The sequence below is a fragment of the Drosophila rhopaloa genome, unplaced genomic scaffold (assembly GCF_018152115.1).
Source record: "Drosophila rhopaloa isolate 14029-0021.01 unplaced genomic scaffold, ASM1815211v1 contig_3, whole genome shotgun sequence".
Lineage (NCBI taxonomy): Eukaryota > Metazoa > Arthropoda > Insecta > Diptera > Drosophilidae > Drosophila > Drosophila rhopaloa.
The window spans coordinates 20,184,125-20,209,432 of NW_025335123.1; the positions used below are offsets into that span (position 1 = coordinate 20,184,125).

The 25,308-nt window shown below is 39.4% G+C and overlaps 4 protein-coding genes across 6 annotated transcripts; 1 reads left to right on the forward strand and 3 right to left on the reverse strand.

Moving 5' to 3' along the window:
- Positions 1 to 160: 160 nt before the first annotated feature.
- LOC108046099 (serine hydroxymethyltransferase) lies at positions 161 to 4,548 on the forward strand. The gene is made up of 4 exons (XM_017125658.2): positions 161 to 344; positions 438 to 649; positions 2,572 to 2,771; positions 3,173 to 4,548. The coding sequence occupies exons 2-4, from the start codon at positions 449 to 451 to the stop codon at positions 4,377 to 4,379; spliced, it is 1,608 nt and encodes a 535-aa protein (XP_016981147.1). The 5' UTR covers positions 161 to 344; positions 438 to 448; the 3' UTR covers positions 4,380 to 4,548.
- Positions 4,549 to 4,665: 117 nt separating this feature from the next.
- Positions 4,666 to 11,049, reverse strand: LOC108046097 (modifier of mdg4). Of its 2 annotated transcripts, none has more exons than XM_017125656.2 (5): positions 10,445 to 11,049; positions 9,299 to 9,917; positions 8,907 to 9,143; positions 8,687 to 8,839; positions 4,666 to 5,759 (listed from the first exon to the last, which is right to left on the reverse strand). In XM_017125656.2, exons 1-5 carry the CDS (start codon positions 10,712 to 10,714, stop codon positions 5,401 to 5,403), a joined length of 1,638 nt encoding a protein of 545 aa, XP_016981145.1. In that variant the 5' UTR covers positions 10,715 to 11,049; the 3' UTR covers positions 4,666 to 5,400. The 2 variants fall into 2 exon arrangements, with proteins under 2 accessions (XP_016981145.1, XP_016981146.1); XM_017125657.2 differs by lacking the exon at positions 4,666 to 5,759 and adding an exon at positions 5,863 to 7,890.
- Positions 11,050 to 11,291: 242 nt separating this feature from the next.
- LOC108046100 (putative fatty acyl-CoA reductase CG5065) lies at positions 11,292 to 13,811 on the reverse strand. Its single transcript, XM_017125659.2, has 8 exons — positions 13,679 to 13,811; positions 13,254 to 13,539; positions 12,875 to 13,111; positions 12,632 to 12,741; positions 12,204 to 12,580; positions 12,067 to 12,137; positions 11,874 to 11,999; positions 11,292 to 11,605 (listed from the first exon to the last, which is right to left on the reverse strand). The coding sequence occupies exons 1-8, from the start codon at positions 13,731 to 13,733 to the stop codon at positions 11,383 to 11,385; spliced, it is 1,485 nt and encodes a 494-aa protein (XP_016981148.1). The 5' UTR covers positions 13,734 to 13,811; the 3' UTR covers positions 11,292 to 11,382.
- Positions 13,812 to 15,151: 1,340 nt separating this feature from the next.
- On the reverse strand, positions 15,152 to 18,777 carry LOC108046101 (actin-5C). 2 transcript variants are annotated; one of them, XM_017125662.2, is made up of 2 exons: positions 18,623 to 18,777; positions 15,152 to 16,913 (listed from the first exon to the last, which is right to left on the reverse strand). In XM_017125662.2, the coding sequence occupies exon 2, from the start codon at positions 16,903 to 16,905 to the stop codon at positions 15,775 to 15,777; it is 1,131 nt and encodes a 376-aa protein (XP_016981151.1). In that variant the 5' UTR covers positions 16,906 to 16,913; positions 18,623 to 18,777; the 3' UTR covers positions 15,152 to 15,774. The 2 variants fall into 2 exon arrangements, with proteins under 2 accessions (XP_016981151.1, XP_016981149.1); XM_017125660.2 differs by lacking the exon at positions 18,623 to 18,777 and adding an exon at positions 17,535 to 17,662.
- Positions 18,778 to 25,308: the final 6,531 nt, after the last annotated feature.

The window sequence follows — 25,308 nt, forward strand, 5'->3', positions numbered from 1 at the left end:
AAATTTTAAAGATACAAATTATTTAAAAAAAAAGCTGTTAATTTATTGTGTTGCCAGACTGCCACGAAAGCTTTTAATCAGACCAATCCGGCTCGACCACTCGAACAGCTGATATAACCAAATAAATTTTGTTTACTTCGTTACGCGTGCGTTGTTTATTTGTAAATTAAAAATCCAAATTTCGGATGCTGGTCAAGAGATAACGATAATAGGCAGTGGAACTCTTGTTTGGCCTTATCAATAGGTTAGGGGTCAGGGGTTATCGAGGGCTTGATAAGCCAGGCGTTCTCTCATCGGCGGCGATGCTTGTTTTTTTGCGGCAGTTCCGATTCGAACGCAGCCATGTAAGTGTTAAAAGGGGGCGAAAAAAGTTTAAAATAAAATGTGAAAAAAAAAAAATTCGAAAAAATTACCATTTAACTTATATGATTTTTCAGACCTCAAAGCCATGCAGCAGGCGCGCTCTACACTGCCACAAAAGCTTCGGTTTTGCTTTAGTTGGGACCTCAACACCGGAGTTAGCAACCCGGTTAAAAAGCTGAGCGGAGCTTCAACTCGCTTCGCCGCCAAAAATCAGACGCTACCGCCACTAACATTATTCTCGCCGATCATCAGACGATATTCGGACCGCAAACAGAGCACTTTGAAGGTGAGTGTGCTGCGAAAAAGTCACTTAAGAAATAAAAATAGAAAAATTCGCGTTAAATTGAGCAAATTAAGACGTACATGCAGTGTTTTCCCCAGTGATCAACGTTTTAAATAGTTCTTCAGGCTTCAATGGGGGTTTGTTTACCCGGTTTTTCTGCCATGTGCTTCGGTTTCTTGCAGACCATGTGTTTACTTATGTACATACATATGTACGAATGTATCTTCCACCCCTTAAAAAATTAGAACTTGGTTATAACTTTATTTTATTTGACAAAACCGTGCCGATTCATTAGTTTTTATTATTATATCTCATATAAAACCTTGAGATCTATTGATCTATACATAACGAAGATCATTTGGTTATTCGAAAATATATAAATTATACCCTCGGTTTTTATAAAAATTTCTGGGGACTTAGAAATCAAAGTTCGTAGTTTAATCCATGATCGTTTTATAAATGTTACATATTATACAAACATTGTTAAAATATACATGTTATATGTTTTACAAACAATATTTCAAACTTTAGATATGGTATTTGAAAGTTAGATTTGCTAAGCTCAATAATTTATTGGTATCTCAACCTTAAACTCGTTTTTAGGCCTACTCGAATTTCTTTGGTTTTCGACCCTATCAAGAATTGTTTTTGTTATTCTCTTTTGCACTTGTTTACACACATAAAACTGATATCGCTTTAAAAAAGTCTGGCACTGGCCATTAAATCGAATTTCCATCGTTAATGGAAATATGTGTTTGGATATAATGCAAATAATTTGCATTTTCGTGGCCAGTAATTAGCATTCAATTTACGGGGATTTTACCAGTTTCCAGTTACAGCTTCAGCAATTTTTTAAAGGCAGATGTTTTGTGTTTGCAATTCATTTTCACCGTGAAAAACGGAATTTATGGTTTAAAATCTTCTAGTGATTGTGAATAAAATCTAGTGAGAATTTTTGTGAAATTATATCAGCAACTAAAGTTGCAAGGTTTATTTAAATATTGTACTTTATTGCCTTGTAAATTTATCCAAAAAACTTTGACTAACTACCATGTCAGAAAAAAAACTAATAGGCAATATTATTAAAGAAAAATCCACTTGTAAAAACTTATGTGTTATTCAAGTTCTTGTTAGTTAACTTTTCGTTTTTATAGGGTTTCTGATCAAACATTTTTTAATTTTATTCATTTAGATTAACAATGAGAAGAACGTTATATTTTGTTTCTGGAAATTGGTAATTTCACATTTTGAACGGTTCTACAAATCTGTTTAAATTTCCTTCTTTGAATGTTTACTTCGCACTCTTTGTGCCCATTTGGACTACATGTTTCCCGATCTTTCCGAAGTACGTCAGCATCGAAGGGGGCCCGCAGTGTCCTTATCGGCCAGTGACTTGAACTCCCGACCCAGACGGACCGACATAGACGTAGAGATACAGATCGAGATAAGCGGGACTCAAATAGCTCCGCTCCCATCCATGGGGGGTATACTTTTCAAGACTGAGAGAGAGTGATGACCCAAAGTCATGGCTGTTATATCACCCATGTCACCTATTTTTATTCGGCAATCTAATCGAAGAAAGCCCACCTCAAGTGGTTGCCATGGTGCATCTACGGCTAATCTCCGCTTGGCGATAGCTTCGCCCCGACACCTTATCAACAGAACTTTTCCAATGCTATTTGAACCCATTGAACCTATATTTGTTTGTGATTTTCGCAATTCCCTCTGGGGAACATAAATATTTTTGTTGTTTCAAAATGAAATGAAAACATGATGGATCATCGAATGGGTGCGAATAGCTGACCAGGCAGGGATCGGTTTTCCATAGGCCACACAAAGCCAACGATCGTGCTAGCGAACGCATCGCATTGCACTCCAGTCTATACATTTTATAAACATATTAAATATTCCCAATACCCGAACAGAATATGGCTGATCAGAAGTTGCTGCAAACTCCTCTGGAGGAGGGTGATCCCGAGTTGGCCGATCTGATCAAGAAGGAGAAGGAGCGCCAGCTCGAGGGACTCGAGATGATCGCCAGTGAGAACTTCACCTCGGTGGCAGTCCTGGAGAGCCTCAGCTCCTGCCTCACCAACAAGTACTCCGAGGGATATCCCGGCAAGCGGTAAGTTGATGTCTATATACATATATATTTCAAATAAACCCATCAGCAGGTTCCAAAAAATATATGTTTAAATTTAAAAACTAATATTCAAGTTATTCATTTAATTAGCCTATTGATCTAACTATTCTTTAACACCTCTTTTATTTAGATTTAGACGGTTTTTAAATTATTTAATTAATCTTCAACTAATCTTAATTAAGTAATCTCCATTATTCCTCAACGTTGAGTAGTGCTTTAATATTTAATCTTTTGATTTTATATAATTTGAATAAACCGCAAGTGATCTTACTATGATTTTACTATTCCCGACAAATTCACACGTATTTATAATATTTTAATAGTTAACTTACCTAAATTTTAAGTGATCCTGGACTAATTCTGTTTATTGTTCGGATTTGCAGGTACTACGGTGGCAACGAGTTCATCGACTGTGTGGAGCTTCTTGCCCAGAAACGCGGTCGCGAGCTGTTCAATTTGGAGGAGGACAAGTGGGGTGTAAATGTGCAGCCGTATTCCGGATCGCCGGCCAATTTGGCAGTCTATACGGGCGTATGCCGTCCTCATGACCGGATCATGGGATTGGATCTGCCCGATGGTGGTCATTTGACCCACGGTTTCTTCACGCCCACCAAGAAAATCTCGGCTACGTCGATTTTCTTCGAGAGCATGCCGTACAAAGTGAATCCGGAGACGGGCATCATCGACTACGATAAGTTGGCGGAGGCGGCGAAGACGTTCCGGCCGCAGATAATCATTGCCGGAATATCGTGCTACTCTCGACTGTTGGATTACGCCCGATTCCGTCAGATTTGCGATGATGTGGGTGCCTATTTGATGGCCGATATGGCCCATGTGGCGGGAATAGTGGCCGCCGGATTGATACCGTCCCCATTTGAATACGCCGACATTGTGACGACCACCACGCACAAGACGCTGCGAGGTCCTCGGGCTGGAGTGATCTTCTTCCGCAAGGGCATGCGCAGCACCAAGGCCAATGGAGACAAGGTGCTGTACGATCTGGAGGAGCGCATCAACCAGGCGGTGTTCCCATCGCTGCAAGGTGGCCCCCACAACAATGCCGTGGCTGGAATCGCCACCGCTTTCAAGCAGGCCAAGACCCCAGAGTTCAAGGGCTATCAGTCGCAGGTCCTCAAGAATGCCAAGACCCTGTGCGATGGCCTCATTTCGAAGGGCTACCAGGTGGCCACCGGCGGCACCGACGTCCACTTGGTCCTGGTGGATGTGCGCAAGGCTGGCCTGACCGGTGCCAAGGCGGAATACATTCTGGAGGAGGTGGGCATTGCCTGCAACAAGAACACAGTGCCCGGGGATAAGTCCGCACTGAATCCTTCGGGCATTCGGCTGGGCACTCCTGCGCTGACCACTCGTGGTCTTGCCGAAAAGGATATTGAGCAGGTGGTGGCCTTCATCGATGCTGCACTGAAACTGGGCGCCCAGGCGGCCAAATTGGCCGGCAGTCCCAAGCTGGCCGATTACCACAAGACGCTGGCCGAGAATGTGGATATCAAGTCGCAGGTGGAGGAGGTCCGCAAGTCTGTGGCCCAATTCAGCAGGAAGTTCCCATTGCCCGGCTTGAAGAACCTGTAGGTGCCGTCCGTTTCCTCACCATCTCGTTATTCTCCTTTTTTTTTACCTTTTTATTGGCACTCTCGAAAAAACAATGTTTGGATTGCAAAGCCCAAGGTTGTGTTTCCCCAAAAATGCGAGTGGAAATAGTAGTTAAGTCATTAAACGCATTTTATTTCATGTATCATAACTATAGAGTTTTACTTTGGGTGGATCGGATCTACGATATATGTTTATACAGAATCTTTAATATGTACATAATTTTAGGGATATTTTTTAACAAAAGATGGAAATCAGTCGGCCAGAAATCAAATTAAGTGCTTTTAAAATTGGGCTTTTTTGTTAAAAAAGAAATGCTTAAATCGTAAGAAAACAGTTTGAAAACCATTCAGTCTGTTAAAACGAAGATAATAGGGAATTGTTGTATTAGGAAGTATACAAATTTAAGAATCTTAAACTGATCAGCTTAACGATTGCCAATCTAAAGGACTACAACAATTTTTCACTTAAAGAACAGTTTATTTTATAAATTTATTTAAATATCTTTGCATTTGTTTAGTTTTAATGTATCACCCACCTAAAATATCTGTGAGAATAGTCTAATATGTCATTACCGACCCTATAAAGTATATACAATCTTGATCAGCATCACCAGGGAAGTAGAAATAGCCATGTATGTCCATTTTCGATACAGCTTCATAGTTTTTTTTAACATAAAAGGGTATATAAAATTCGACTGGCCGAAGGTTGCTTCATTTCTTGTATTGTATGAATTACTATCTCATTTAAAGTTCTTGTCAGCCATAACAATTCTATATATCATTACTTTTTCACAATCTTTACTTTGATCCCCAAAAGTTTGATTTGTCAATATTGCGCAACGGATTTCTAATTGTCCTAATTGAGAACCAGTTATCGGCAAAATGTCGTGTGCGGATGGTTAAGACGGCTTCAATTCGCATACCACAAATATGTGATATAATACGATCTAATTGTACGCATACTCATCTCAGTTTATCATAATTAATGCCTTATCCCCGATTCAGTGGTCGGAATACTCGATCTTGGTGAATCCCTTGGTCGAGCAGCCCATTTCGCGATGGAATCGCGAATTGTGGGTGGACAACGACCACTTGGTCTTGAAGCTCTTCATGCAGATGAAGCACTCGTGCTCCTTTCCCTGAATCTCCGAGTGCCTGGATGCAATGTGTCGTCGCAGGGCATTCGTCGACTTCAGGTGCCTGCTGCAGAAGCTGCAGCTAAGTGGAGCGAGTCCGGTGTCCTGGGCGTTTTCCTCATCACTTCCTGGTGTATGTGCCGCAGGTGTAGGTGCCGCAGGTGCGGTTGCAGGAGCTTCTGGTTGAACGTCAGGTTCAGTTCCCGGCTCCTGTTTCATTGCGACTGAAAGACAGAGTAGTTGTTCTAAAGTTAGAAACTAATTCAAGAAAGCTTTGTTTTAAATACAAAATTATAATATAAAATAGGCAAGGTAGGTATGTATGTATTTTAAACAAGACTAAAACCCAATTTTTCAATAACACCCACTAAGAAATAAGGGAAACATTTGAATGGTTTACATGTATTCTTTTATTTTTTTTTCTTCCTCTCTCTTTCGCTCTCTTTGTAGCTGTCTCTTTCTTTTTTCTGTATCTAGCAAAACGAATTAAATTGATTAATTTAGTTTCATTTCGTTGATGTGTATAAATCAATCTACATACACATTGCTTAGGTTTAGTGTTTTTGGGGTGGAATTGGAATCTCCGATAACTATCGCTATAGTCTGAGAGGCTGGACCATCCGGACTATGTGATGCCCAAGTGCCCGAACTGATCAGTAATCCCACTCCGGCCGTAATCCAATCTTTTCGTTGATAAATTCTCCTTTCTCTGAGATCCTAAGCAAAAATGGGGATTATAATGGGTGGGTGGGCGTTTGTCTTCTATTACGGCCGAGGGCGAAACTGATACAATACGAAACATTGGGCATATAGAGATATAACATTAACTATATGTGTTTACATAGATCAATATGTGGATCGATAAGTAATACGTATGAGTTGTTTCATTTAACTAGATTATCTTTAGTATGTATCCGTGTATGGGGTTTGAGTTTGTCTTAGAGAGGATTTCTACAGGTTTTGTTTTGTTATTTTTTTGTTTTTTGTTTTTGGAAAATACTTTTACCTAATCCTAGCGTACACGCTATGACTTCCGTTTTCACTTGGCTCGTGTGGGCTACTCAACTAAGTTTTATACCAAAAAAACTAAACTATGTCTGATCGAATTTGTGGGGCTTAAACTAAACTAAAACTAATTTAGCTAATTTACAATTAACTGCCAACGCTCTAATGCTGAACACAGATGGCCAAAAAGCGCGCTGGGTAATTGGATTTTTTTTTATCATTATCGTATTTAAATTTGTACACAAGGGGGTATTTCTTTTATCTGAGCAAAGTACAGAGCTTGATCGGGATTTAAATTAGGCAAAGAATCTCTTCTGGCGCTGCCACAGAAATCTCTAGATATTTAAGCATAGGTTTAGGGGGTGTCTATAAGTATGTTAAGTCGCCTAGCTCTATATACAAAACTGAATGATTTCAGAGTTTTAAGAAAGTAATACATTTTGGGCACCAAAACTATTTTGGCTGTTTAAGAGCTAAAATAAAGTGATAATTTGATGGCTAACATTTAACTTAAATATTATAGAATCAACTTGATTCCTTGAAATCTGTTCTTTTTTTTTATGGTATCACTCTATCTGAGCTATTAAGCACCCTATGTGCCCTTCAATCTTTAAAGATTCTTGTGTTTTCGGGTGTGTGAATTTGTGAATATATACATAATGTGTCAATGAATTTTAAGGGCTTGTACTTTGCCATCTCTATAATAGGGAAGTATCTAAAGCAAGTGGTGGACTAAAAATACAAGTGGTACATGTACAAATTACGTGGACACATGAAATGGCTTGGTCAACGACGGGATTACCAGCTCCACTCTCCGACTGACTGACTGATTTGACTTAGACGCTATTCTAGGGTTATATATATAGAACTATATAAGGGGTAAGGTAAACATCGAGGGCTATTTGGACGCCCAATGTACGCTAAGTATAACTCTCCGTAATTGTTTCTGCTTTGCATTTGAGTTGACAATTTTGGCTAGTTTTTGGGGGCCCTGAATGGGAACACGGGGGAATGGGTTGGTTGGCTGGCTGGTTGGTTGGTTGGCTTCTCGCTAAGCTGGACGTAATTAACTATATCTCTCTGCGTTATCCATGTGTCCCTTCGATCCGGCCTTTAAACGGCCGAGGCTAATGAACACGCATCAGTTCTCCGTCTTGATGGACACCTTCTGCTCGTGGGAGATGCGTATGTGCTCCCGCAGGCTGTACTTGTTCTTGAAATTCTTATTGCACAGGTCGCACTTGCGCGGCGGTTGTGGGGTGTGTTGGGTGCGAATATGTCTCCAAAGATTAACCGTGGTTATAACCATTTTGCAAAACTGACATTCTGTCCACTTATTATTGGGCGAATCTAAAAATATACAGAAAATACGTACAATCAATATAACAGTCTCTATCGATCGATCGATTGCTTGTTTGCTCTCTTTTTATCTATCTAATTTTCTAGAACACACCATTTTTGGAGACATATTCGACAACCACAACAACTTATAGATACAAAAATATAACATTGAACATATGGAAGGAACCAAACTATTTAAATAATCAACAATTAACTATTAAGGGAATTATTTTACACAAAATTATAAAGGTGTCCGATTTCTAGGCTTATCCACAACCACTTGAAAACATTTGCTTAACTTAAAGTAAGAAGGAATTAAAATAAATTAAATATAAACTTATAAAATACGTAAAAGTTATTATATCTACCAAGTCAAAGCAAATAAACAAAAGAAATAGATACCATAAATGAAGCCTTACATTAAACAAAAGCATGATTTATTTAGTTCCAATTGTTTGACGTTTATAAATTGTGAAAAATGTAGAAAAATAAGGACTTTTTAAGCGTTGTTCTGTTGGTCAAAATTGGGCGCACAGCTAAAAAAAAAGACAGTTTTGAGCAGCGGTGACCTAGTCTACCAATCCCTACCACTCTCAAACAAAAATATATTTTTGCCTTTTTTTTGCATTTTTCATAAGGGGGTACCTTATGGTTTTGCAAAAATGGTAAGAAATATACCAAGATGTTTTTGTTTAACATTTTTTAAAGTCTATATATAAATGACAATTAAAAATTTAAATACAATTTGACTAAAGCACATTAAAGGTGATATCTAACCCTAAATCTATGGCTTTGGAGGACTCACCATTCGTCCCGCTGGCCTTGTTGTCCGATTGTTTGACCGGCGTCACAGACACCGTAGTCGAGGGACCCGTCGACGCGCCGCCGCCACCCGCATCCTCCATCACCTGGCCGGAATTCGCACCCGCCGTCCCGCTGGCGTTGCTTAGCAATCGGGCTAAGATATAAGCACAAAACGAATTAATTAGATTATTTTTTAGAGCATATTTGCTTTTGATACTCACTCATTTCAATGGCTATTTCGGCGTTGTCCGCATCCGCCTGGTACTTCTCTTCCATTTCGGACTCGGTGAGTATCTCGTACTCGGATGAATACTGGGCCACATTCTGGGCTGCTCCGGTGGTGGCGTCCTGCGACGTTTGTGGCGTGGCTCCATCCGACAGACGGTCATCCACCTCGCCCACAATGTAGTCAGGTATGTCCATCTTGACAGCGCCGCGCAGGAAAGTCATCTCGGCAGCTGAAAAACGTGAATTACATGAATATTACGATTTATATATTACTTTAATGAAACGTTTATGTATTTATGATGACACTAATTTGACCCAAAATTTGTTGAAACCACTTTTATGGTAGTCTTGGTAACCTATTTACTCTGATCCTCTCCAGACTTACTTTTCACTATGGTCTGCTCATCCTTAACGGCATAGTCAACTGTTTCGGTGGTGTAGATGTTGTCGTCGTCGTCGGAGAAGGTTAACTTGCGTTTCTTGACCGAACTGGCCGCCGGCAGGGCCACCGCATTGGTGATGGTTAGGTGTTGCGTCTGCACGGGCGTCGTCTGTTGCTGCTGGGATTGCTGCTGTTGCTGCTGCTGTTGTTGCTGCTGCGGGGGCGGTGCAGATTGCACTTGGATGTGCTGGATCTGGGTGGTTTGTACATGGTGATGCTGCTGCTGTTGTTGGACCTGCAGTTGCTGTGCCGCTGCTGCGGCGGCAGCAACAACCTGCGATTGCACCTGGCTGGCGGTGGTTGCCTGCAGCAACGTGGCCGTGGGTATTTCGATGGTTTGCGTGGCGGTCTGCGCCTGGGCCACATTGGCCACCTGCTGCTGCTGCTCGTTGACCGCTCGAATGGTGCTCGGTATGGTCTTGATCAGCTTGTGCTCGCTGATCAGCGGCGCCACTGGGAGCTGTGGCTTCTCCTTCTCCTCGGCGGTGAGTCCCTGGACGGCCAGTAGTTCGGCGGTCTGCAGAAACGACTGCAACGCCTCCTGCTGCACATTGACTTCGCCCTGAAGAAGAAGGCAAATGAGTAAGTGGATACAAGAGTAAAACTTAGATAATAAGAAGCTTTATATGATCAAATATATAAGAAATATATAGGACTATCTAACTAAGCTAAACTATGATAATATCTTTAGAGTTTTGATAAAATTATAAAAAGTTGTTGGAAACATTTAAGTGGGTTCACTCGTGGGGTCTCTTGAGTCCATAGTTCAATTAAGACATAAACCCTATTTATGGAAAGAGTAATTGAGTTGAAATCTCCAAATTAGGCATTATGATACAAGGACCTTTGGATGAGGATTTTTTATTTTATGATCAAGTCATAAAACACTATTTTCAGTGTTGAAAGCAATTATTGTTTCAATGAATTAGTAGGTTCTTTCAGTCACATTATGATCAGAAGTCCATATTCCATAACTTTCCTAGAGAAAACTCGAAAAAATTGTGTCTCATATCATTTTAAAGAGATCTTATAAGTCTAGGCCAAAACATATATACAAATAGGGTATTCCGAGTTTCTCTATAAGCCCACCTGGTACATGAACTCGATGATCGAGTTGAGATCTTCAAACTTGATGAACTTAAAGATAATGACTGGGTGCGGATGGGGGTTCTCCTTGAAGATCTCCTTGAAGTACGACGAGCAAGACGAGAGGACGACCTTGTGGGCCTTGATCCTTCGCCCGTCCACGCAGAGGCTGACATCCACGAAGTCGTCGTTCAGCCGGTGGTTGTCCAAGGAGTAAGTGAGGTGGCGCAGGTAGTTGTTCCACCGCAGCGAATATTGCTGGGTGGTGGCCATCGCGGCGTCCTCTCTGGGTCCACCTATCTCTCTCCCTCTCCCTCTCCCACTCCCTCCCTCTCACTCTTTCCAGTCCAATCCAATTAGCGGTTTCCCGGGGGGAACCAACTAAAAAGAAGTGGCAAATTCGGAACTCCTCCGGGTTTTTGGCCTTTCCAACGATATGGCGACAATCGGCTCCCTTGCAGCGGATCCTGATTCCTTGCCAATGACCGCGAGCACGCTTCGTCTTGACCGCTTTTACGGCGTTTGTTTACGGCGTTTCTTGCACACACGGATACGGATTTTTTATATTCTATGCCAAACAAAAATATTATACGCCTCCATTTTGTTTTTTGCCAATTTCAGAGCAACCCTGCGCGGTGCTGCCATCCGAAGGGATGCCACTCGGGCCGCCAGGTGGCGTGCAACCAGGGCTGCCATATCGGCAATGAGATTGGTGGGAAATTCAAATGGATTATTTTACCATAAAAATGACCGAATAATAATAAAAATAACTTTACAAATTCCTGAGTTTAATTATTTTATTATAAATGCAATTGATCACAAACGAACTTAACATCAAAAGTGAACAGAATTAAACCAATGCCAGAATATATATTTTCTTTAACTCAAAAAAAAACATTATAATTACAATCGAACTATTTTAGTGAGTGTTTAATGTTTAACTACCACAGGCTCACTAAAAATCGGAATATAAGGCGTAGCAGGAAGCTATAGACGATTCCTCGGCACAAAAAGTCCAGGACGTAGAATATCTTTACGCGGAATCGAGCGGAACTGCTGCTTTCAGGACTCTCCTTCAAAAGGAACTCCTTGGCGCCCCGAATTCCGTGCTGGAAAAATTCCGTGTAGTTGATATTTGCGTGCTGCATGAAGCCAAAGGTAGAACTAAAAATAAACAGTAGGTTAATTATTATTACATATCATGATAAAAAAAAAGATAACAATAATAACTATCTATTGATTTTACTTATCTTTTTTACCATGCATTTTATTACAAGGTTATCTTGATATTGCCATCAAAATTATATGATATAAAATTCTAGATAATTACTAAGTGAATGGTGCTTTAAAGAATAATTTCCACTTTAAGGTACCAATTATTATTTCAACATGTCTATAGATTTTACAATTTTAATGAGCAAAAAGGACTCACACTTCATTGGCCGGAACTATATCGTGCAATGCCCGGAAATTGTTATTCTGAAAATGCCACTCGGTCATTGCGAAAACTTGCAAAGCACTGAAGGCTGCAAAAATTCGACGTTGCAGCTTCATGAGGCTGAAAAATAATTAAAGGAAATAAAATATATATATTAAGCTTCCCCTTTAAGTACACTTCCACTTACAAAGGCTTTTCATTATAGAGACGGAGCAATGTGTCCACAACGACTGCCATCAGAAGATGCATGGTGCAGAACTGGAAATGTATATAAAATTAATATTATGCTGATTTCAATATCCATATAAAACCCAAAAAACTCACCCGTACAAAGTGAAGAACCGGACAGGTGGTCATTCCGCCGCCGGGCAACCAAAGCGTCTTCTCGAAGGGATTCTTCCTGATAAAAGTCTTCCCGATTTCGATCACCTCGCCCATGGTAATCGGTGATATGTTGGCCGTGGCACAGTTCACCACGTATAGTTCACTATCCTTAGCCTTCGATTTGGACTCCCCGATAAATTTGTACACCGAGGTAATCAGGGTACGGGCCACAATATCGGCGGGCACGAAGTCGGCCACAATATTGGGATCACAATTTTGGGAGCGCAGAATACCCACGCCACAGGCCACCAAAAGTCCAGTGGGTCCATTAAAATTATCTGCCCAACCGGGCATGGGTTCCTCAATTGTGGAGACCACTGTAAGGATATACTAATATAATATTGATTTTACCAAATACTATAGCTTACCAATCGACGGACGGAAAATAAAAATAGGCAGCTTGTCCCTGTATGCATTCACCACCTGCTCGGCCAAACTTTTGGTAAAGGTGTACGTATTGGGCTGGAAATTGCCATATCTGGAATATGGTATAATATATGATTAGATCCTTTATTTATCCACAGAGTTAAATTAATGATGTGATGATCAATTTGACATGCTGAAAATCTCATATGACAGCTAGATAAAATGAGTATAATAGTAGTACTCACTTAAGATTGAAGATGTTCAGGGTCTCCTCGTCATAGGTCTCCGCCAATTTGATGGTAGTACGCCAATCGGCCAGCGGTGGATACACCCGCTCCTCCACTTCCAGAACACCCGGATTCGAATAAGTGGTGGACACATGGACAAAGGCCTTCAGTTTATGCCACTCCAAGGCTAACTTCACCAGTTCGTGGGTGCCACGGGTGTTCAAAAGAATGGCGGTACTTAGAGCATCATCAAAACTAAACGGGGCAAGTATTATTATAGGTATTATTATAGGTATTACTATCTTATTATACACTTAAATATAAAAGTATCCCGGGGAAATCACATCTATTTTGCAGTGATGACGGTTTTTGATTGATCTCTTGATTATTTACATACCGCACACTGGCCGCCGAGTGGTATACGATGTTGACATTACGTAGCCGCTCCAGATCGGCAGAACTGATGCCCAGTCCCAACTGCTCCACATCCCCGGCTATAGCCACCAATTTGGATCGGGCATCGGGCTGCTCCTTCCGCAATCTTTCATATAGCCTCGTCTCCCACTGAAGTTGCAGTCGTTCCTCGATAGAGTGCCCCTTTTTGGGCCTCATGAGCACATAAATCCGACTCAGATTCGGACAGGAGCGCAGTAGTTTCTCGATCAGAGCCTTGCCCACGAAGCCTAAAAAAAATATAAATGTAGATAAAAACTCAAAACTTTTAAATATCAACATCCAGCAAGTATTCAATAGTATATAAGAAATTGTCAATTTATAAGAGTGCAAATTTCAAGAATTATACGAAATAAGAATGTAACCCACCCGAGGCGCCTGTGACAAAGATTTCAAGATCCTTAAAAGCTTCCGGTATAGTCATTGTGATTAAGATTGGGCTCCCAAATTCGTACACCACTCCGCACGTATCGCTGTTCCAAGAGGTTCTGTGCGAAGTACGGCGGACTCAAGGCGGGAATATTCAAATCCGGCCACTCACTTCGCTGACCTTTGGCTAAAAGGGATCACATTGCTGATTGAATATTCAGGTAGGACTACTTTGTAATTATGAAGAACGATACCCTATAAACAAGGTGGTTTAAAGGTGCCTTTTAAAGGAAAAATCAAGTAAATTTCTACTTATTTTTATTTTATTATATAAGAACCATATAAAAACCAATCAAAATCGAAATTAAAAAAATATTGTATCTAAATTATGTTATATGCACACAGAAAATAGTTAGTAATAAAGAAATATGTGTATATTAAGATAATTCAATATTTTCATCTTTCAACATCAATTTGATTTTCATTGAGGGGTACTGCTAAATCGACTACTTTGGACTAGTAAGACCCACTAGCTTTTAAAACGCTTAAGGTGCCAAGAAATCCGCTGCGAAAATATAAACTATAGAGAACCGCTAGAGAAAGAACGAGAACGAGATCGACAAAAACGGAACCGTTGAACCCCAAGAATTAAAGGAGAAAGCACAGTAAGATAACTTTTACCGTAGCGCCAAATCAAGCAGAGCACATAACTACACTTATAAAAAAAACTATTCTGAAAAATGTACACATACATTTTCATAAGTTATAAGATGTTTTGTAAGATTCATTTCGGAATAGACAAGAAAAATATTATGTTTTTTACGGATCATTACTAAACATCTTTTTCTCAATGTAAGATGGGTCCTCCTTTTTTTCGCCCCATGAATGGAAACTGGGAAAACCCGGATAACCGGCGATTGGAACCGCTTCTTTTAGTCAAATTGGCTGATAAAACTATGCCAACGATTTGTGTTAGCGTGTTTGCCTTATTATCTTGGTTTTTATTTGGTGCTTGGCTACTTAAAACAGAGCGTTAATAGCATCATTATTAGCATGCGTGCGACCGAGATAACGGCTGATCTCCACAGCTTCAGTTCAACGACCTTCTCCCCCTTCCCCATAATCAACCGTTGCAACGGCACTTGACATTCCAATAGTTCGTTTGTAGTTGTTGTTTCGTTTCATTTCTTTTTTTCAGTTGCATTTTCACATTTTAATTAACATTTTCAGGCGTAAACTTATCATTTGATACGCATGCAATTAGAAAAGTGTACAAATCAAAAAAATACATATGTATGCTTGTATGCTTGAATGTGTGTGAATATCGCACGCGAAACTGCAGCCAAGTGTGTGTGTGGGTGAATTTGCCGGCCGGCAAAGATAAGTGGGAGAAGAGTCGGAGAGAGAGAGCGAGGAGAGCAGCCAGAGAGAAAGAGAGAGTAGGGGGAGTTGGAAAGAGAAGACAGTTTTAGATTTTCCTTTTTGTTTTCATATTTTTGTTTCACTTTGTTTATAATTACATCATAATTAAAAAATAATACATAAGGTTGCTGACGAATTGTACAAAACGCTAGTGTGTTGTTTGTGTTTTGCAATGTGTGTGTGTTCTTTTTACGCTTTGGGGAATATCTTCTTCATCATCATCTTGTTGTCCTTGTCATGCCGCGAGTGTGAGTGTGTGTGTGTGTGATAGTGTGGGTGTGCGTGTGTTGGTTGTGTTGGTGTGTGTGTGGAATGGCAGACTATGCTTTTTCGATCATTTCCATTTTGTTTGTAGTTTTTGTTGTTATATTAAAGGTATACAAATAAAAACAAAAAAAAAAAATACATAGTATATATCATATCATATCTCAAGTGGAATAAATTAATTAAATTAATATGCTGGAACCACACAACACGCGCCCAAAAAGGATGATGATATAATGATGAATGGTGTGCAGGTGGTTCCGCTCTTTTCATCTTGTAATTGTTGGTGTTGATCTTGTGCTGCACTCCAAACTTCCACCACTCGCACTTGCACTTTCGCTGCTGCTTCCTTCAGATCCTCCTGATGATCCTGCTCCTCATCCTCCTCCTCCTCCTTCTGGTGATCCTTCTTAGAAGCACTTGCGGTGCACAATGGATGGGCCAGACTCGTCGTACTCCTGCTTGGAGATCCACATCTGCTGGAAGGTGGACAGCGAAGCCAGGATGGAGCCACCGATCCAGACAGAGTACTTGCGCTCTGGTGGGGCAATGATCTTGATCTTCATGGTCGACGGGGCCAGCGCGGTGATCTCCTTCTGCATGCGGTCAGCGATGCCAGGGTACATGGTGGTGCCACCAGACAGCACAGTGTTGGCGTACAGATCCTTACGGATGTCCACGTCGCACTTCATGATCGAGTTGTAGGTGGTCTCGTGGATGCCGCACGCCTCCATTCCCAAGAACGAGGGCTGGAACAGGGCCTCGGGGCAACGGAAACGCTCGTTGCCAATGGTGATCACCTGTCCGTCGGGGAGCTCATAGGATTTCTCCAGGGAAGAGCTGCTGGCAGCGGTGGCCATCTCCTGCTCGAAGTCCAAAGCGACATAGCACAGCTTCTCCTTGATGTCACGCACAATCTCACGCTCGGCGGTGGTGGTGAACGAGTAGCCACGCTCCGTCAGGATCTTCATCAGGTAGTCGGTCAGATCGCGACCGGCCAAGTCCAGACGCAGGATGGCATGGGGCAGAGCATAACCCTCATAGATGGGCACGGTGTGGGAGACACCATCGCCGGAATCCAGCACAATACCGGTGGTACGACCGGAGGCGTACAGCGAGAGCACAGCCTGGATGGCCACATACATGGCGGGTGTGTTGAAGGTCTCGAACATGATCTGTGTCATCTTCTCACGGTTGGCCTTGGGGTTGAGGGGAGCCTCAGTCAGCAGGACGGGGTGCTCCTCGGGGGCCACACGCAGCTCGTTGTAGAAGGTGTGGTGCCAGATCTTCTCCATATCATCCCAGTTGGTCACGATGCCGTGCTCAATGGGGTACTTCAGGGTGAGGATACCACGCTTGCTCTGTGCCTCATCGCCCACATACGAGTCCTTCTGGCCCATGCCGACCATCACGCCCTGGTGACGCGGACGGCCCACAATCGATGGGAAGACGGCGCGGGGCGCATCGTCTCCGGCAAAACCGGCCTTGCACATGCCAGAGCCGTTGTCGACAACCAGAGCAGCAACTTCTTCGTCACACATTTTGTAAGCTGCAATTGGTAGATAAAACGATCATTAGTTTTCAGTACTTTGATGGTTTGTCAACTTAAAAGTGAGGGAAAAGGTTGTAAATTGCAACGATTTTCTTTCATTTTTTGGTGTACCAGTGGCAAACTTTCTCAGAATTATTATATCAAAATTGTAGCTTTTTTGTTAACCAATTGGAAGAATTTTATCTACATTTTAACAGATTTTAAACATCCATGTTCGACAACATTTATAAGAATTTAATTTTCAACACTACAAAAAATTTGCGAAACTCTTTTTTAAATTGTTAATCATTTTAAAATGCCTTTATTTTCTAAATATGAAAATGTATTTTTACTGTTGTAATATAAAAAAATAAATTTATTTCTAAGCGTGTTGAAAAGTTAAAAAAAAAAAAAAAGAAAGGAGAAGGAGAGCCCCACCCCGAAAAAACCGCAATATTAAAATTGAAAAAAGGAGAGGAGAAACTTCTAGACGAATGCCGGTGCAAAAGAGAACCGCCAAAGAGAGCACAGCTTAAAATCGCGTCTGTATGCGCCCTTAAAAATGGCGACTGCCAAAACTTAAATTAAAACTTGAAATGATGAGAAAAAAAATACAACAAATAAACCAAGTCAAGTTACCTTTTTGTTTGGTTTAACAAATTCAAGGCGAGAAAACTACCGTAAAACTCAAGTGACGAGCTGAGCTGGAAAGAGCAACCGCACGGTTTGAGAGGAATGACTGGAATGAACCGACTAGAAATGGGACTGGTGAATGTTGAATGCCAGTTAACTGCGTTTTCGATCGCTGCCTGCGTCGGCGTCGCTCCCTCTGTCCGTCTCGCTTGCTCTTCGCATGCAATCGCATGCGTGCGAAAGAGAGCGCTGGTGTGTTGAGTTGCGGCGGCCAACTTTTGTGACCATATATGGTCATGTTTCGAGGCGAAAAATCGTCTGGCTTTCGCTCTCTCACACACACACACACATTCGTACTACATATATATGCATATATGTTTAGTCGAAGGTTTTCTCCATTTTTGCGACTATGACTTTGGAAAACCGGCAAAATTGCAGCCTAAGCCAAATCGGCTGCCTACGTCACTAGTTTCAAGAACCTGATTCTCAGATCCAGAAATTGGTATCATCTCAGGTACATATTGAAGAATGGGTTTCTTGGAGCATGGGAAAAAAAGAAAGTGTTGGCGAATTAAATTGCAAATTCAAAATTTAAAATTTTTTTTGGGTGAAATCGCGACATGCCCACATTTAAGAGGGAGGTCTATGGGAAACCTGAAGATATTAGATTTATCATGGAGTTTTTTGCACTAGTTATCGATTTTTAAACTTTTAATATCCTAACTTTTATGTTATGATATAAATACTCTGGTTTTTATGGTAAGAATTATTTTTTATAAATGCTGATTTTTGAGTTGAGGTATTTGAAACCCTGGTTCTTATCGCAAGAAAACCTTGTAATTTTGATTTAAGTTTTCAACTCTGCTGATTTTGATGTTGTTTTAGGGGTAAAATCTTGTAATTTTGATTTACAATTTTAGGCCAAACTGATTTTGGAGTTTTGGTCAATACAATAAACCATTTAACTCAAGGCTCGTTTTTAAGATCACTTTTCACACTGGCACATAAAAAAATTATTTGTTTACAAAAAAATCACAGATGTTGTCGCGGCTTTTGTTGAATTGTTTGTGGGGTTTGGGTCTGGGGATACTTACATTTGGTGTGTTTTATTAAAATTAATTAAATAAATATAAATTAAGTCTTTCGGTTTGGTGTCTCTGGATTAGACGACTGCTGGCTGATGGAGCTGTTTGTTGTGTCGGGAGGAGTATCCACACAGCACAAGAACTCGAACGTTAGTGATATGAAAACTGGTCCCGTCGCCCGTTTTATAAAGCCCGCTTAGCCTAGCGCTAAAACCTTATCAGCGCAGAGCGCTCTCCTCTCTTTAAGCCCAACCACAACTTTTACCATATCGTAGAGTAAAAATTTGTTCACATGACCATATATGGAATTGTTCGAAAATTCGCTTTTCGGAGAACTGGGTGTGTGGCAATATGTCTGTATTTCATAGTATTGGTGTGTAGTGTAGTTTCATGGATCCCATCAGTTCACTCGAGGTTTTTGCCTTATTCATGTGATTCAGGGCGCGTTACTGTTGCTGTTACTCATGTCCACTCGATATTCGTTATCTTTGTGTAACGAAGTCAAAATACATTTGCGAATATTTTTCCAACTAGTCATTTTATAGCCATCCCCATCAAATGTTACTACAAAAAATATAAATTTGGGATTTTTTGCTCCGACATGAACATTATAATGTACCCATTATTAAGAACACTAGATAAGAATGTTTATGTTGGCTTTTATTTACGAATTCGTTGAATAGCTCTAATAAGAGTATAAGATATAAAACACATTGGTATTCCAAAGAAATTCAAGACCCTGTTGGATAAACAATGAAATTGACAATTTTATTCTACAAAAAAAAATAAAACATATATTAAAATAATCAATATCTCTAACATTTTAATTGTTCTAAAATCCAGTTAAATATAATCATACATATGTGAGGAGTCAAATTGAAATATCTACAAAAATTATAAAGTTTTAATTCTTTTCTTTTTTATTTTGTGTATCTATATGCCATGAAATTAAAGATAGACAATTAAAATATATTACGACCAAATTAACTTAAAGGTATCAGTTTAAGGTGATCATAGCTGATCCATTGCATTTTCAAGAAGGGTATTCGTTGGTCATCGAAAACCCATTCTGAAGCCGCAAGCCGGTTTTGAACTATAACGGCGAAACAGAAACAGCTGCCAGACAAGAGAGGAGTACACAAAAAACAAATATATATTATTTGATGATTTTGTACATCGATTTGGTATATTTTATTTATTCGATTTTTAATTCACATGCTCACAAACTTTGAAACTATGTTGTTAAGTATCTAAATTTTCAATTAAATTTACAATAAAAATGTTATATTGACAAGGTATAAAAATTCATTAAGCAATCATGGTATTTGAATTTAGTTATACGCTATTAAATATTATTACGATAAAGTTCTCAAGTTTACAAATTATTCTGTACACATATTAGAGAAAGTAAATACAATCAACTAACAACAATGTCTTACCCATTTTCATCATTTAAAATCATATCTTTAAGTATCAAAGAAATATGATGTATAAACTTATGACAATAATAATAAATAAATTACTTTTGCAAGCAAATAATACTCGAACTTGTCAAATAGGATTTTACTTGTTTGTAGGGGTAAAATTCAATTTAATTAAAGAGATTATATTTATGTATATATTTTTGAACTTTTTTTTTCAATGTAGGTGATGCGTTTGCGCAACGAGACGAAGAAAGAGAGACGCTGCACTCATAAACAAAAACGGTGAGTGTAAGCTGCTCTCTTCTCTCGTTTTTAAGACTTGCCGCAGTTTTCCAGAGGCTGTGACTCAGTGCGTGTTGTTGTTGTCACCCTAATGATAAGCCCCGATTCTCGGTTCTCTCCCGATTTATTTTCTTTTTTTTTGAGCCTCAATCGAGCTATAAACAATATACAATATCGCCTGGTATTCGGATTTGTTGTTGCATATGCAATCCTATCGGGCAAAATTATTTTTCTCCAGAATTCGGCAGTTTTTTTTATCGTGAGTCGCGTTTGCCGGGTGTTACTGTCTCGCTTGCACTCGTATCTGCAACCAACAAAATGTGAAAGAGGGAAAGCCGCTCATTGTTGTTATTGTTGGCTGGACACACATGGCAATAACTAAACAATATGTAGACTTATTTATTTGCGCGTTTTCGTTGACTAATCTTTGTTTAAATAATTGACTATTTCGAGCCAAAATGACGCATAAAAGGAAACAGCAACATAAGGCGTGAGCGAGCTGGCCTTAGAGAGAGCGCCAGCATAAAAAGAAAACAACAAACGCACACAGACGCACGAATTCACTCGCACACATGGTCAAAGGAGTGGCTCCAATGTTGGTGACGTCGCTTCCAGCCACAGCCCCCTACCCCCTATTTGCCCCACCCATGCACGACCCCCTGTGCCCGATCCCCTCCCTCTTGAGGCGCCTCCGCCCCCTTCCGTTTTGCCGCATTTGGTATCATCGCCATCTCGCTTTTTTTGGCTTTATTTTCTTTTTGGTTAAGAAACTGAAATCAAAGAGGAGAGCCTGGAAATTGCAAATATTCCAAAAAACAGCATTGCACTATGTTCGTGGAAAAATTCCGAAATTCGAGCATGACCAAAAAAAAGGTTCTATAAATGTGATCAACAAATACAACACAAAATCATTAAGTGAAAATAAGGTTTAAAAATTATAAATTTAAATTTATTTTATTCTTACAATCTGTATGTGGATAAATTAATTAAAGCCCTAGTTACGGTGGAACATTTTTTTAATTATTAGTTCTTAAATAATATAAAATATTTCAGTAAGAGAAACTAAACTAATTCTCATGGTTCATGGTGTCCAAAATATTCGCGAAATTCCACGTTCTTCTTCTTCTCTTTTATCCGAAGAAAAAAAGAGATAGCGAATAACACAATCTTATCATTGTAGACGGGTCTTTAAAAACTGTCCCGGCTAACGGTTTAAATTATATAGCCAAGAATGGAAACGATTGCAAACTGATGAAAATTGGCTTCGAATTGCTCCGAATATGGTTAGTTAGCATTGGATTGTCGAGAGAGCTATCAACTAGTTCTCCTCCACCCGATGATCATCATTTACTACATCTGTATGTATTTGGTATTTAACTTTGATCAGCCTGGCTAAATGGCCATAAAACGTGTCTTTGCTTTGTGGGCCACATAACAGGTAACACAAGAGCTGGAAAAATGATAGCAGTGGAATGAAAAAGAAGTGTTCTATTAGTTGGGGAGCTTATAGTTTTGAAAATGATTCATAGTTTGTTGATTCTTCCGTAATTATATCTCATTTTATTTCAGTCACACTCCTATCCAAACTGAAAACCAAAAATTGTAGACTTTAATATTATTTTAGATATTACATATGTATGTATTTTCCCGACATACATATGTATGTATGTTATTTTATTTTTGTGGAAGCTGACATATAACTCCCAAAACTTTTTGTGTTAAAAAATTTTAATTGTTTTTCTTAGCCAAGATCTAAATTCTCTTGGCCTTATTTGCTGTCCTCAAGTTCGTTGCTCGAGTGTTTTTTTATTTTGTTTGATTATGTTTTGGCAAGGCAGCGGAAAAAATCGAAGAAATTTCCCCAGGCCAATGGCTTAGGTATTATTAACCTTGGCTCGGTCGGCAAGATAGAGCGGGGGTATTGAAACTAGAAATACTTAAATAGCCAAAAACAGCGCGTTGATGTTGACTTTGAAACCGCTATAAAACAAATTAAAAAAAAACAGCAACATATAGCCATGATCAACGACCTTTCTCCAAAAGTACGTAACTCGTCACGTTTTCTACACTCACACATAAACAAATAAAATAAACAAGTTAAGCGACTTGGGCCAAAGCCATTGTCAAGGTCATTGAATGTGAAAATTTTCGTACATTTTTCGCAATTAATTTGTTTTCTTCCATTTCCATTAATTTTCATCGTGGTTGCCATTTGCCATTAACATGCACGCACTGCCAGGGTTGCCACCCCACCCCTTCAATTTTCCTTTTATTTTTATTTAACCAGCTGGCATTGCAGTTAACCGCTTTTGGTCAACTTAAAGTTTCAAATACATTTTCACTCCGTCGCTTTTTGGCCATTTCGGCATCGCAACGCAATTGGAAAAAAATATAGCCATTAATTGCTGTCTTAATTAGTTTGCGTGCACAGACACTACGGGAAAAGTGAGGGGATGCGAGTTTTGGATCGTGCGTTTTGAGCCGGGGGAGTTAAGCACCCGAAAACCCAAGGCTATGGACGGTTAGTTAGCCCGCGAGGCGAAAAATCGTTTGAAGAAATCAGCGTCAAGGATTGGAGAACAGCTCGGGTTAAAAATGTACCACTAAAACCTAGATTTATTCCTATATTTAAGACCCTAATCACATCAAAGATTGAGATTAACAAAACTAGAAATGTGCAATTAAAACAAACCACGATCTAACTTTTAAGTACGTACATATGTTATATTTATAAATTATTATTGTTTTAAAAGTCCTGTTGAGTTCTCTGCTTAAAATCCTATTTAATATCTCTTATTAACTAATATATTATTTAATAATATTATGATATTAATCTGTAAAACTGACATTATCTGATGGCTTTCTACCGAAACATGAGTGGGCAATTTAATCTAATTATATTTAAGATCATCATATATTTTACTGTAAAACTAACCCAATATGAAGTCAAATAAAATCTGTAAGTTTGAACACATATTCGATTGCTTATACTCTGGCCTCTGCTGTTACCATCTGAAAACCACGAAAACATCTTCGCTGCGAAAGAAATCTGTATGCGGTGCAGTAAAATAATCAAGACGTAAGTATATAGTACAACTCGGAGTTAATCGTGCTTGCTTTCGCGCGATCCGTGATATAAATGCCAACACGAATTTATGTTAATGTAATAATGCTAAATCGCCGAATTCCACGGCGCTGCTAATTGCTCCGTTAATTGCCCATCGCACTGCATTGGCAACATTGTTGCACCTGCCGTAGAGTCGCAATTACGCCCACCTGAAAATGTCTGAAAATGCGGGAGTTGCAGACACTTCGGGAAAGTGAAAGATATGAATTATTTCGTATTCAATTCGGTTTTTTTCATTCATTTGTTGCGATTTTTGCGTGCTTTTCGCAAGATTTCACTCGATTTCAGTGGGTGCGAGTTTCTGCTGATTTTGCCTACACAGAAAATAGTATCTTAAGAGTTCAGCAAGGATAAACTAGATCTTAAGATACAAATTTTTAAAATCTTATTGTTAAATTAAAACACTGAACGGATTGTAAATATATAGTTTTTTTCTGTGAAGCTTAAATTGATATTTTTACTAAATGCTCTTTCAAAAACAAATTGCTACTAATAAATTTATTCAAGTGAACTTTCAGGTTAAATGGCTTAAACTTTTCTGCCACAGTCAAACTTCTATAATACAAACTACAATTAAAAAAGATTCCATTATGCATATTCATTTTTTAAAATATGGTGTAGTTGTTAAAGAAGTTTCTTGGCTATAGTTTTAGTAAGCTTTAAATAGCAATTTACCTTATAAGATTTTAAGCTTAAGATAATGCAATTTATACAAGCTTGACTGTGTGTTCTCCCAATTATATATAAGTATATTTATAGTCCTCTGCCTCATGGCAATTGCTCAATAAAATAGTTGACTGTGCAGGGCGAAAAAAAGTTTCATTGAGTCATTTAGTTGGGCTGCCAGACAGCCACTACACTCACGCCCATCAAGTGTTGTTATAGGGAGAGCAGGAGGTGGCAGCCTCTCAGTCTAAAAGGTGCAAGATATAAGTACAGCTACGGTCAAAACAATAGTCCTTAATAACACATTCAACAAAATACCAATACATATAAGTGGTTTAGTTTAACAGATCACCATACGATCTAACTTCATGATCTTAAATGGGATTTGATTTGGTTGATAGCCTTCCTGTAAATATTTCTCTTACTACATATTAAATCTTGGTCATACAAATTTATATATGACGTAAATTGATGGTTTTAATTGCTTTCTGGGAATTAAACTAGAATTTCAAGAATTTTAGTTTCTAATTCGTAGTATCTTTAAAGTATCTGTAATAGACGGTACTACCATTTTGGGCTCAACTGTACCCACATAGCTCAGACTTTGAGACAGACCCCTTGCATCTCTCCACCTGTCTACTTCCACTCTTTAGTTGCTTTCTTGACTTGTTTATTGCGGCGTCAGCTTTGGCGAGACTTTATTTTTGTTGTATCCAGCTGCAGCAGCTGGTTTTCGTGCTTTTTGTTGCTGTTGTCGCATCTGATTAGCGCCAAGTAAAGTCGTTTCAAGCTGGCAATGAAAGAAATGTGGGCAAAAAAGTAGCGAAAACCACACGTCGCTCTGTCTCACGTGGGTGCCGAGGTCTACAGAGGCAGAAACAGCTTGTAATCAGTCTCCGGAATTTAAGAGGCAGCGGAGACGCGGCATTAAAAGTGGTAAGATCGGGGTAAATAGAGAGGACCCAGTTTATTTATTCTTAATACAAAATATTGCTGTAAAGCCGTGGATATCGATCTTAAAAAGAATGTTTTATACATATTTTCTTGGCTTTTCTCACATATAAAACACCCTTCTGACGAAGAAAACCATTTAAATCTTTATTTTCATTAATATTATTCTTAATATTTTGATACTTAAAATTAACTCAGTCTATTTACTAAACATGAGATTAAAACGTAAATAATATTAAGATCTT

What these genes read in the sequence shown, in the direction of transcription:
- LOC108046099 (XM_017125658.2), top strand. Translation starts at nt 449, where the DNA reads ATGCAGCAGGCGCGCTCTACACTGCCACAAAAGCTTCGGTTTTGCTTT. An exon ending in GCAAACAGAGCACTTTGAAG is followed by an intron (nt 650 to 2,571) that starts GTGAGTGTGCTG and finishes ATACCCGAACAG; the next exon opens with AATATGGCTGATCAGAAGTT. An exon ending in GAGGGATATCCCGGCAAGCG is followed by an intron (nt 2,772 to 3,172) that starts GTAAGTTGATGT and finishes TCGGATTTGCAG; the next exon opens with GTACTACGGTGGCAACGAGT.
- LOC108046097 (XM_017125656.2), bottom strand. Translation starts at nt 10,714, where the DNA reads ATGGCCACCACCCAGCAATATTCGCTGCGGTGGAACAACTACCTGCGC. An exon ending in TGAGCAGACCATAGTGAAAA is followed by an intron (nt 9,144 to 9,298) that starts GTAAGTCTGGAG and finishes CACGTTTTTCAG; the next exon opens with CTGCCGAGATGACTTTCCTG. An exon ending in CAAGGCCAGCGGGACGAATG is followed by an intron (nt 5,760 to 8,686) that starts GTGAGTCCTCCA and finishes TCTGTCTTTCAG; the next exon opens with TCGCAATGAAACAGGAGCCG.
- LOC108046100 (XM_017125659.2), bottom strand. Translation starts at nt 13,733, where the DNA reads ATGACTATACCGGAAGCTTTTAAGGATCTTGAAATCTTTGTCACAGGC. An exon ending in CACTCGGCGGCCAGTGTGCG is followed by an intron (nt 13,112 to 13,253) that starts GTATGTAAATAA and finishes TGCCCCGTTTAG; the next exon opens with TTTTGATGATGCTCTAAGTA. An exon ending in CGGTTCTTCACTTTGTACGG is followed by an intron (nt 12,138 to 12,203) that starts GTGAGTTTTTTG and finishes ATACATTTCCAG; the next exon opens with TTCTGCACCATGCATCTTCT.
- LOC108046101 (XM_017125662.2), bottom strand. Translation starts at nt 16,905, where the DNA reads ATGTGTGACGAAGAAGTTGCTGCTCTGGTTGTCGACAACGGCTCTGGC.